This window comes from Rhinatrema bivittatum, chromosome 7 (assembly GCF_901001135.1).
Source record: "Rhinatrema bivittatum chromosome 7, aRhiBiv1.1, whole genome shotgun sequence".
In the NCBI taxonomy this organism is placed as follows: Eukaryota; Metazoa; Chordata; class Amphibia; order Gymnophiona; family Rhinatrematidae; genus Rhinatrema; species Rhinatrema bivittatum.
Window position 1 is genome coordinate 295,111,010 of NC_042621.1, and position 12,223 is coordinate 295,123,232.

At 45.8% G+C, this 12,223-nt stretch overlaps 1 protein-coding gene across 1 annotated transcript in view; it reads left to right on the forward strand.

The window, feature by feature from the left end:
- NHLRC2 (NHL repeat containing 2) overlaps positions 1–12,223 on the forward strand; it is a 167,858-nt gene that overhangs the window by 29,347 nt on the left and 126,288 nt on the right. Inside the window, exon 2 of the mRNA XM_029610452.1 lies at positions 1,377–1,529. Within this exon, the coding sequence (XP_029466312.1) occupies positions 1,377–1,529 (153 nt within the window). The remainder of the gene's footprint in view (positions 1–1,376; positions 1,530–12,223) is intronic.

Below are 12,223 nucleotides of genomic sequence, written 5' to 3' on the forward strand. Positions count from 1 at the left end.
TATTTATAACAGTTCCATACTGCTGATCAACATTACTAAGCGGTGTGTACTTCCTTAGGGTGGACTTTCGCTACCCCAGCCAAAATTGTCCCTTGGGAATTTGTAATTAAAAAAAAAAAGAGTTAAAATGCTTTTTTGCCTGCTACCTGTCTCCTGCTGGTGCTGCCGTGTGCACGTGCGCAGACTGCACTGCCGAGCATTGGGATCCCCGCAGCGTGCGTCTCGTACCCGCATTCCAGCTTTTATACCCCCTGAAATACATGCACGTGGATAAAGGAGAGGGGTACATGTTATGCCTGCACGTGCCATTTCGCTCCTGTCATTTTTATCAGACTTCGACACTAGTAGAGCTTTAAAAGATCCTGCCTGGTGGGAAATAAGGAATAGTTGTTAGTATAGAACTAGGGGGTCTTCCATGAAAATGACTGGCAGCAGATTTAAGAAAGCACAATCAAGCTGAGCTGGGGGATATAGTCAAGGCTAGTATGGCTGGGTTTGAACAATAAAAAAATGTTTGGAACGATTGTTAAGCCAGGTAGGTCCTAGGGAGTGAGCAACAGGGACTGGATCTCCCCATTAAGATCTGCCGGGAACGTCCAAGTGACCTGGATTTACCACTGTCACAGCCAGGGCGCCGGGCTCAATGGGCCAATGGTCTGACCCAGCTTGGCACTTGTTAGAGTTTTTAATGCTTCTCTGTTAGGGGTAAGATTTATTCCCGCTGTGCACAGCTACGGCAGAAAATTGCCAGAAAAGTAAATGCTTTAGCGCCGGCCTTGCTTCTTGACTTCAGCTTTGTGTGCTGCAGTGCAAGAGATCTACATTCAAGGTTTTGGGCCGGTTGGGGGCTGAAGGGAGGAAGTAAAATGACCACTGCTGCAGAGCTGCCCCCTGAGCCTCGGAGGAGGGGTCACCTCGGTGTCTCAACCAACAAGGGAACTCAGTTCGCCAGAGGAGAGGAGAGAAAATAAGAGTGGGTGTAGGTAGATGTCCTCCCCCTCCCTCCAAATACTGTCCGAATAAGTGAGATATCTGATGGCGTGAGGTAAACCTTTACAGCACTGCACATTGTAAATAAGTTACCTCTGTAAATTTTTTACGCTGCTATCCTTATCTCCTTCCTCCCCCAGTTCTACAACCTTGTTTTATTGTAACTTTTGCTTCCTTCGCACTTGTTAAAAGAACAGTTTTTGCACCCCCTATTATATGTAAACCGGCATGATATGATCTTATCATGAATGCCGGTATAGAAAAACCTTAAATAAATACTGGTCAGGTTTTGTGAATTGTTTCAGAGTTCTGGAGAGGGGGAAAAGTTTGTTTTTTCTTGGTGTTTTTGAATCTTTAATAAGAAGTCTTTATTTTGTGAATTCCAGGTCTGGAGTGGCTGAACACCGAGGGTCCCATTTCTCTGCACAGTGACCTCTCCGGGAAGGTAGTGGTGCTGGATTTTTTCACCTACTGCTGCATCAACTGCATGCACGTGTTGCCTGACCTGCACGAGCTGGAGCACGCCTTCCCCGATAAAGGTATTTCCGCTCTCGCGCGGCGGCACTGACCGTCTGGCAGAACCTCGCTGCTGCTCAAGTGGCCCTCTAATCTGTGATTCTCTTTAAAAAAAAAAAAGAGAGGGTCTGCGTGTACTCGCAGCACTGCCAAAACCATTTAACTGGGCTGCTCTGGGTTACGGAGCAGGAGGGGAGATGCGTTTCAGATGTCGTTTCTAGACGGGCTCAGGCTTTTCAGCTTCCATTAAAGGCTCTTTAGAGATAACTACGTGGCATCTGGCGAAGTCCTTGACAGGCATTTTGCGAGCTTAAAGAAAATGAAACTTTAATTTCACTCCTCGGCACATTGCAAAACAAACTCGCTTGACATTTGCACTGGAGCCAGTAAATCTTTTCATTATTCTTTCCTTCTCGCTTATTGAATAACTTATTGCTGTGTTGCCGTACTTGTCCATTTAGACACGTAGAAAGAAAGGTCAAGGAACCGGTTGCAGGCGATGCCTTTTTTATTGGATTAACTTAACATATTTATGACCAGCTTTTTGAGAACAAGGCTTCCTTTATCAGATTAGCTAAGGAGGACCCTGTCCAGTGTGGTCAAGAAACAGCTTGCCAAAGGTTTGATGGAGGGCATGTAAAGAGGGGAGGTATCGTGGGATGTCTGATGTTGGAGTTGTTAGAAGTGGGGAGATCCTGGCCTCCCTTTAAGGGGCCGTCCTTGGTCGGTGTGGCAGTACGGGACCTGGTACGTTGATATAACAGAGGAAGCGCTCCTAGCGTTTAGGTAGGTCCTCACCTGAACACCGGCGATCATCGGACAGTATGGCCTGATTAATAGCAACCAAGGCGGCGGACAGGAGTCGCGCACGCAGCTCAGAGTCCTGGATTGGAGAAGTAGCTTAAGGTGGCAGAGGGTGGGAAGAGGGCAGAGGGCAGAGGGTGGGAAGGCCCGTGGGCTGTGCTATAAAGGGGGGAGATGGAAAAACGCGATACCTATTTCTGTTAAAAGTAAGAGAATAAAGAGACGGCTGTAAAGGATTATGGCAGAAAACACAGAAAGGATCTGAAAAGGAGGGGCGCAGGGAAGTGTATGTGAAAGGAGTCAGGATGGCCGAGCTGGGGGGGGGAAGGCGTAAAGCGAGGTGAGGAGATTTTTTGTCCAGGACTGTAAGACTGAGAGAGGGGGGAGAAGGAAAGACGAGAAATGCTGAAGAAATATTTGGCATTTATTGAGGAAGGGCTGCTGATTATTTACATAGGGAAGTACGATAGATGCGGGGCCATTTAAGTTAGAGAATATTTCAGTAGAAAATCTGAACGTGCACAAAGCCATAGGGATAGTAAGGGAGATTAGAGAGGTTCTGCTGGGTCCACTAAAAGACCCGTTTTATTTTATTAAATCTTCTGTACTGCCCAATTAAAAAACCCCCAAAAAACTGTGTACAGCATGAAATATAAAATACAGTAAGACATTAGTACAGACAAAAACAATCCAGTAATGCGTTCATGCTCGCCAGCCATAATACTGTAAGCAGCTTAAGACTCCACATGAAACGAGCAATAACATCAATCACTTCCTCAGCATGAACGAGACAGTAATAAAAGCAGAACCGCCAACAGCCCGGCCCTAACACTCAGACGCAGAACAACTGGGTCTGGTATACCTGTCCAGAAAGCGCAAAACCGAAACCAGAAGAACCCGCCCAGCCCTGTCACTCAGAGCCGGAGCAGTCAGGTCCCCAAGGTGTCCGCGACAGCCCAGTTTCCACCGTCGTTCGAAAAGTAAGGCCATTGAATTCGTAGCTGATGTCGGCCAGTGCCTTACTCCAAGCTGATGGGCGCAGCCACAGCTGCCCTAAGGTGGGGACTCTGGAGTAGTGCTTCCCCTGGCTCGATCATAAACGCTGCACTGAGTGATACCGTGCCAGTTCCTCAAGAAACAGAGAGGCCCACTGTCCCGCAAAACTGAACTCAAGCTACAGGTGGGAGTCGGTGCAAAGCCACGAGCGTCTCTTGGGAAGGAGTTTGCATTGAAAGGCCTAGAGCTACTCAGGCCGCTGCACTTAGGGAGCACCTGTAGCCTCTGTATGATTCGTCCAGGAAGCCCCCATACACAGGCTATTGAAGTAGTCTGGGTGGGAAACCACCAGCGATTAAACAAGGAAGCAGTTTTTTCACCATTTGCAGTTTTAGAAAGGCAGTAATGATCTTCTTGCTTTTCTAACTTAAATTTGGCCTCAAGAAAAACTACTACAGTAACTTGTTTAGCTCCTATTTCAAAAACGAGAGGAATTGCCAGTGGCGTTGCCTGATCTTCAAAATGTCTGCTTTCGATGCACTTCACATAAGCTTGCTCTGTACCAATCAATTGGGAACCACCGCCAGTCTGTCATTTATCCTCTATACCACAGCATCCTGCTTCCCCAGTGGTATAGTAAGTTGGATGTCGTCTGTGTATAGATAGCCTCTAAAACTATTAAAAGAATCGGAGAAAGGGGGGTGAAGTCTGAAATCTCAGCTGAAGTCAGGATACCCTTCACCGCTACCTGCCCAGAGCCCAACCAGGGCTATGATCCACAAGGCTGAGGAAAGGTCCTTCTCCCCTTCACTCACTGAGAATAGTGCGGCGTCTGTGCTGTGGGCCTGCTTACTTCACCCTTTTCAGACTGGGGTTATCTTTCCCCCTTGCCAAATAATGCCGTCCCCTGTGATGTCACCATGGTTTCCAAAATTGTAGATAAGAAAGGAATTGCTTCCACTGGATGATAATTCAGACAACAGGAAGGGTCCAGAGAGAGCTTTTTGAGAATCGGAGTCACACCAGATGTACACAACCCAGTAGGAACACAGCCCTCTGTCATAGATTTGTTGAAATCTGCAACTACTTTGGAAATTGCAGAATATCAGCATGAATGAATAAATAAATAAACGTGGGCAAAGACCTGATAAACAGTAAGTTGTCTGCATTAGCACTAAGCTCCATTAGACATAGACAGCTGAAGGCCATAGGGTCCACAGGTTGTTCTGTAGAGCGTCCTGGCAAATGGGGTTTGCTCTGAAGAAAGAAAGGTGATGGAGGGGAGAGTCTCAGGGATCAGTCCCCGGGCCGGTTCTGTTCACTAATTCTGCGAGCGATATTGCAGAGCAGCTACAAAGGAGTTTGTAGCTTTGCGAATGACACCAAGATCTGCAACAGTGTGGACAGGCCTGAGGGGAGTAGAGGGCATGAGAAGCAATTGAGGAAACCTTGAGGAATGGGTGACTGCTTTGGTAAATTAAGTTTCAATTCTAAAAAAAAAAAATAAAAAATACAGTTATACATTTGGGGTGCAGAAGTCGGAAGGAGTGGTACAAGGTGAGAAGTGAGATTGATGGCCAGAGAGTAGGAGAGAGACCTGTGATTTCAGGATAGCCAAATAGTACAGCGCCCAGAGCCAGAGGGATGCTGGGGTGCATAGGGAGAGGCATAACTAGTTCATCACCTCCCGTTTTCATGACATTGTACAGCTCCTTTGTGAGATGTTGCCCTGGGACATTGACCTCCTTCCAGAGGTACGGACACACGTAGAAGCAGTCCGGAGAAGGGCTTCCAAAATGGTTCAGAGCCTGCATCCAAAGCCCTATGAGATGAAAGTTAAGGGTCTGGTTATTCATACCCTAGAGCAGCGATTCTCAACCGGTGTGTCGCTGCCTCCGCTTCAGAATACCGAGCTCCCTGGTCCTCCTGCGGATTTGGCTAATCTCTGTCCCAGCAGAATGCAGAGATCTCCTCCTCCTCCGCCGGGGCTCTCCGCAGGAAGCAGCCATCTAGAAAGAACATGTGGGGGTGGTATGGCCCGGAAGAGGACGTGAGGTTAACCCGCGCAGGAGCAGTGCTGAGCCAAATTTGAAGAGAGAGGGGTTCCAAGTGTCTTTTTTTTTGCAGGGTTTTCTAGTTGGCACCACAGTGCATGTAAATATAATATACACGTTGTAAGTGATATTTCTTTTACCTCAGACTGTACTTTTTCCGTTTTTCATGTAAAAACTATTATAAATGCATAATTTGTAATTGTGTGGGGAGGGAGGGTGTGCAAGGCTGTACGATTCACAAGGCAGACCCTCACTCACTGGTCCCAGTAGGACACAGCTCTTGTCCTCCATTCCTGCCAGAGCCCGGCAAGAAATGGAAATCCTCTTTCTCTTCCGGGCTAGTGATAACTGATTCTGTCTTCCCCTGCTAGGCCCGAGAGTGAGAGCAGAAGACAAGAGGTTGATGGCCCCACGGGGGACAGAGAATGCAGCTTGTACAAAAATGTATTTCTGTTAAGAGAGAAACTTATTGAGGCTTTTTTTTTTTAGTTTAGCTGTGGATTGTTGTGAGCAGTGTGAGCACTGTCCATCAGGTGTGTCACAACGGGAGAAAGGTAGAGGAGAGTCAGGGGAGATATGACCGAGACATTCAAATACCTGAAACCCAGGAGGTGAGCCTCTTGCAGTGGGAAGGGAAGTTCTAGAAGAAGGGGGATCAGGCTATGAGGTTTCGCGAGGGTAGATTCAAGTGTAACAGTAGTAAATATCTATTTCCGGGAAAGCATGGTGGCCATGTAGAATCCACCAGTCAAAAGAAGCACCAGAGGTCCACGCCATGTAATCAAAGGGGGATTCAAAATATCCAAATTGCCCGGTTGGAATATTAATTTACTTAGTCGCCCATCATAAAAATTGTGCTTCTGGTGTCAGACGGGCAAGAAATGCCTTCAGCTCAGAAAGACACTTTCTCACAATCATCTACCATGTCAAAACCAACTCCTTTCAAAGGCTTTGTTGTTGCGTGTAAAACGCTGTAGAAGTGCTCTCGTAGGAGAACGATTGAGGTGCAGGAAAGAAGGGAGAGGAGAACGTCTTCTGGCAGCCTGCAGTGTCAATGAGCATACAGAGGTAGAGGGAGATTAGAACTGAGAAAGCCAGCATCATTCAGAGTTTGGAATAGTCGCACTCCATAGAATGTGACGTCACGGGTGTCTTAGGATGTAAAATCCTTTTCTCTTTCCGTTTGCCTTTTCCTCTAGTGATTTGATTGCAGCAGGAGCAGCTCCCCTGGGCTGCGGGCCGTAAACCTTGCTTCCCCCCTGCATCCCCCGCTCTCCCTTTCTGTCTGTATACTTAGATAGAAGAATCCACGTTCCATGCCTGGTGAGGTTTTTCACTATGGTAAAGGGATTTTTCAAAACAGCATGGTGACAGAAAATGAATGAGGGAACATGAGCAGTGCAGCTCGACATAAAGGCAATTAATTCATCATAAGGACCAAACGGAGACGTTGGTATTCTGAAGATTTCTTAATGCTGCTGCTCTAAAGTGGAAGCACTGCTGACGTCTGTGGAAGCGCATGGTCTCGGGACGTCTGCCCTTCTATGGGTCCCTTGAATCCCGACGTGGGACACAAGTCCCGTGCCCTTGATTTACAGCAGGCCGGTGCCGTGCCAGCAGAGCTCTCGTCCGGGTGCAGGGCGCACGAGCGGTGTCGGCGTTGCATGCCGTGAGCTCAGCGGGGCACTTTCACAACGAAGGTCAGTGTCAGGCCATCCATCGCGTGCACTTTATCTGCTTCTCTCCTTGTTCTTCGCTTCAGCCGAGCTATTTCTGTTCGCAAAGTGATGCTCGGCCGGACTATTTTACATTCCAGTGGTTATCGGTGTTCCAAAAATGGACTGCAAAGGAGGGGGTGGACTTTTCGGTATGGAAAAACTGGTTGGAATCGGTATCCGTTAAGCTCATTTTACATGTATCCCTGATAATAAAGGCGTATAATTGAATACTGACTCAAAATGCATGTTTTGCACTTGCAGCTGAAGTAAGCATTGGGATAAAACAAGCCCTTTGTAGCGTTTTGTTTAAGACTCCATGTTGGCAAAGGTTTCAGAGTTTCCCAGCAGAATCCACCAGAATATCCTGAGCCCCTGAAGTGGTGCTAAGTGCGGTGACGGACATCTCTCCCCGTCACCATCGCTTTCCGTGCCTTCTCTGTTCAAGTCGTGCTCTATAAGGCCGTTGTACTGTGACTCCCGACTACACGAAATGCTGTTGTAATTATCCACTTTACGGCAGCATCTCCTCGTAAGACTCAAAATGATGACCGCCTAACGCATTATAAAGACGGTGCAATGCATCGAAATTGGCAGTTCTCACAAAAATCATTTTGGTGGCTTCCCAATGCGGCCATCAACTCTTGCTGGTGGCTACTTTGATGGTTTTTAACCACAGTGCATTCACCTTATCCCCCTTTCTGATGCACCTGGGGGTCCACCTCCTCTCCCTTCCCCCCTCCCTGTCCATCTCACCAGCAGGAGGTGAGCAGAATAACAGACCCTTCTCCTCTTAATGGTGGTGAGGAGAGGGTGATGAAGCGCATCGGGAACGATGGAGGAAAATGAAGTGAGCCCCTCACCAATGCCGTTGCTGCCGCTCTCTTACCAGTGCTTCTCCTCCTGCCGCCAGCGCCTGGCCGAGCTCCGCTGTCCTGCTCGCTGCCTGTTGGCTACTGCCACATCTACAGCTATAGTCTAATTCTCCCAAGAAAGAGAACAGCGCGGGGGGGACAGGCACTATACGGGTCAAACTCATGATTGGGCAGAGAGATGGACAGAAGCGGTCAGCAGTGATCCAGCAGCAGCCACTTCCATGTCACCAGAAAAAGCCATTAGTGAGCCCATTTGATAAACACTGATTTACGTAGACTTTCATGGGATAAGTGCAATCAACTGTATCGAGTTTATCTGATGTGCAGAACTCTACCTTGACTGCCGTTTGCATTAAGGCTATTATATAACTGCAGCTTATTTTCACTATAACACTGCTTCCAAATTTTCAGAATTTTGCAGCAGCAGCTTGCAATTATAGACTCTCTTGATTTGCAATCCGCGTGGGGAAATGACCTTGCAAAACATGATTGGGCAAAGGATCACTGCATCTTGATTATTACTTTCAGATCCTCTAATATCACGCTTGTGTCTTCAATGTAAAAAAAAAAAAAAAATTCAAACAAACTTGCCTTTTGCATTGCAGTTGAGGTGGCTTGATGACCCTCTACAATAGTTAAACACATTTCATAGCAAAACAGCTGCAAGCATGAGAGCGTGCTCTCTCTGCTGCTTCTTCGCGGGGTGATGAGTTATCGTAGCATTGTGTTTTCCAGAATGCATGCAAGGGTTCAGTTAATCATGGCTGTTAGCTTTAGTTGGTTGTAACACACCAGGGTGCCTGGCAGATGCTGGGCTTTCACTCTGCAGGCCATCAGATGGCAGTCTGGGTACTGTGTATATATGGTGAGACCATTATCAAAATCTGAATGCTTATAAGGAGCCTGGTCCCTATCGTTTTTCTCCTTGAGACCCCAAAAGCTGAGGCAAAATGACAAGGCTTGCGCACAAGATAAAATCATGCAAAACATTCAAATTTCTTGAGTATTTTGTTGGATCAATATGTGTCTTAATAACAGTGGAGATCAGAATAGTCTGTCTACTTCATTTGTCACGGATCTTGGTTCATTGTGACCTTGCAAATTTTAAAAAAGAACTAACAGGTCACAGAGAGCTAATATTGCCAGTTTTATAATATCTCTCTGAAGAGTCCATGGATTTAGGTGCCAGTAAGACTAGAAATATCAGAATGGCTTACATCAATGCCTGCTCAGTAAGAAACAAAGTGCCTACATTCTTTGCTTTACTTAAGGGCAGCTGTACTGATGCGTTTCGTGTTACTGAAGCTTAGAACCAGGATGCAGATAATGTTATTGTGAATTGGTTATGTCCACAGGGTTAGTCAACTGAGTTTCATTCTTCAGTAAATAAGAAGAGAGGGGATGTTCTTGTAATTTTTAAATCATTTCTACCTTCTACTTGATTTACTCTTCCTGGTATTCATGGCATTGAGGTTTTGGTGCTTCAATTTACAATTTTGAAAGTTAGCAGTGTTATTGGCCTCCTAATTTTTTTAAGAAAGACACTAGAGATCTTTTAGCACGGTTCACATTTCTAACCGTAGCGAATCATGAGTTGATCTTACTTGGGGACTTTAATCTCTGTGTTGACAACTGTAACTGTTCCTATAGTGAGGAGTTTGTGTATTCACCCTCAATCCTTACAGTAAAACACATGACGGCAGGCCATACTTTAATCTTGCCAGGACTCTTACCCTTCTTACATTAAGGTCTCTAATTTAAAACTGTATCCTTGGTCAGATCATTTGCTAATTAACCCCTAGATTCATCAAAACGCTATAATATTGCATGTATAACGCATACGGTAAGAAAAAGGGGTGTGTTAAGGGTAATTTTAGAATTACCGCACTGCTCGCTATGTTAGCGCTTCGCATAGGTAGTATTGCGGGATGTGGTAAACATAACATAAACATAGAAATGATGGCAGAAGAAGACCAAACGGCCCATCCAGTCTGCCCAGCAAGCCTCACACTTCTGTTTTTTTCTCATACTTATCTGTTTCTCTTGGCTCTTAGTAACCTTTGGTTCTATTTCCCTTTCACCCCCACCATTAATGCAGAGAGCAGTGATGGAGCTGCATCCAAGTGAAATATCAAGCTTGATTAGTTAGGGGTAGTAACCACTGCAATAAGCAAGCTACACCCATACTTATTTGTTTACCCAGACTATGTAATTCAGTCCTTGTTGGTTGTTTTTCTTCTCCCCTGCCGTTGAAGCAGAGAGCTGTGCTGGATATGCGTGAAGTATCAGTTTTTCTTCTCCCCTGCCGTTGAAGCAGAGAGCTATGCTGGATATGTGTGAAGTATCAGTTTTTCTTCTCCCCTGCCGTTGAAGCAGAGAGCTATGCTGGATATGCGTGAAGTATCAGTTTTTCTTCTCCCCTGCCGTTGAAGCAGGGAGCTATGCTGGATATGCGTGAATTATCAGTTTTTCTTCTCCCCTGCCGTTGAAGCAGAGAGCTATGCTGGATATGCGTGAAGTATCAGTTTTTCTTCTCCCCTGCCGTTGAAGCAGAGAGCTATGCTGGATATGCGTGAAGTATCAGTTTTTCTTCTCCCCTGCCGTTGAAGCAGAGAGCTATGCTGGATATGCGTGAAGTATTAGTTTTACTTCTCCCCTGCCGTTGAAGCAGAGAGCTATGCTGGATATGCGTGAATTATCAGTTTTTCTTCTCCCCTGCCGTTGAAGCAGAGAGCTATGCTGGATATGCGTGAAGTATCAGTTTTTCTTCTCCCCTGCCGTTGAAGCAGAGAGCTATGCTGATTAAGCATGAACTATTAGTTTTACTTCTCCCTTGCCGTTGAAGCAGGGAGCTATGCTGGATATGCGTGAAGTATCAGTTTTTCTTCTCCCCTGCCGTTGAAGCAGAGAGCTATGCTGGATATGCGTGAAGCATCGGTCTTTCTCCCCTGCCGTTGAAGCAGAGAGCTATGCTGGATATGCATTGAAAGTGAAGTATGCATTGAAAGCCACATTAACTATCAACAAATATTGAATAAGCCTAATAATTGGTAATACCTATAGCCTATGAACTCACCGTTAATTTTACATACTCTTACCCACCCCTTTTTTTTGTTTTTGTTTTTGGTTTTTTTTTAATTTGGAGATGGCAGCCCTTCATCCTTCCGCTCCGTGAAGGTGGAACACCAACCACTGGCCACTGGCATCCCGCTCCGTAAAGTTTTCTCACCTTGTGATACTTCTGTTTCGCAGCTCGCAAAGTGCCAGACAGGTAGCTATTACTATGGGGGGGGGGGGGGGGAGAGAGCCTCTATAAGGCTTTCATAGTAGTCAAGTATTTATATCTCTATAAGAGGGCCAGCTAATAGCTCGAGGTGAGATGGCGGTGTTGGTTTAGGGGCCAGTTTTTCATGTAGAGTGAGACCTACGAACAGCTCAGTACGCCTCGGTGAACATTTGACATCATTTGGAGTGAGGAAAGTCTCACAAAGATGAAAGTTCTACTATCTTATCTCACCCTACCCTGAGTACCATCAAGCTATGATATCTCGCCCTAGCTTGATGGGGGGATATGATAGAGGTGTTTAAAATCATGAGAGGTCTAGAACGGGTAGATGTGAATTGGTTATTTACTCTTTTGGATAATAGAAAGACTAGGGGGCATTCCATGAAGTTAGCATGTGGCACATTTAAAACTAATCGGAGAAAGTTCTTTTTTACTCAGCGCACAATTAAACTCTGGAATTTGGTGCCAGAGGATGTGGTTAGTGCAGTTAGTATAGCTGTGTTTAAAAAAGGATTGGATAAGTTCTTGGAGGAGAAGTCCATTACCTGCTATTAATTAAGTTGACTTAGAAAATAGCCACTGCTATTACTAGCAACAGTAACATGGAATAGACTTAGTGTTTGGGTACTTGCCAGGTACATGTAGCCTGGATTGGCCACTGTTGGAAACAGGATGCTGGGCTTGATGGACCCTTGGTCTGACCCCGTATGGCATGTTCTTATGTTCTTATGTACCCTAAGTACCATCAAGTTGATTCTTATTGTATCTTGTTCCTCAGTAACGTGTAATGTTGTAAAATCATTAATGGTTAATACTTAACACCAAATTGGTAAATCAGTCTTTGCAAGAAAGATGCTTGCAGTGGTGAGGCTAGTCGTTAAGAAAAAAAGCCTTGATGTAAGGCCAAAAGAGCATTGTAAAGGCCAGTCATTAAGGGAAAAAAAAGCCTTGATGTCAGTGACCTAAGTAATTGCCATCCCTTCTCAA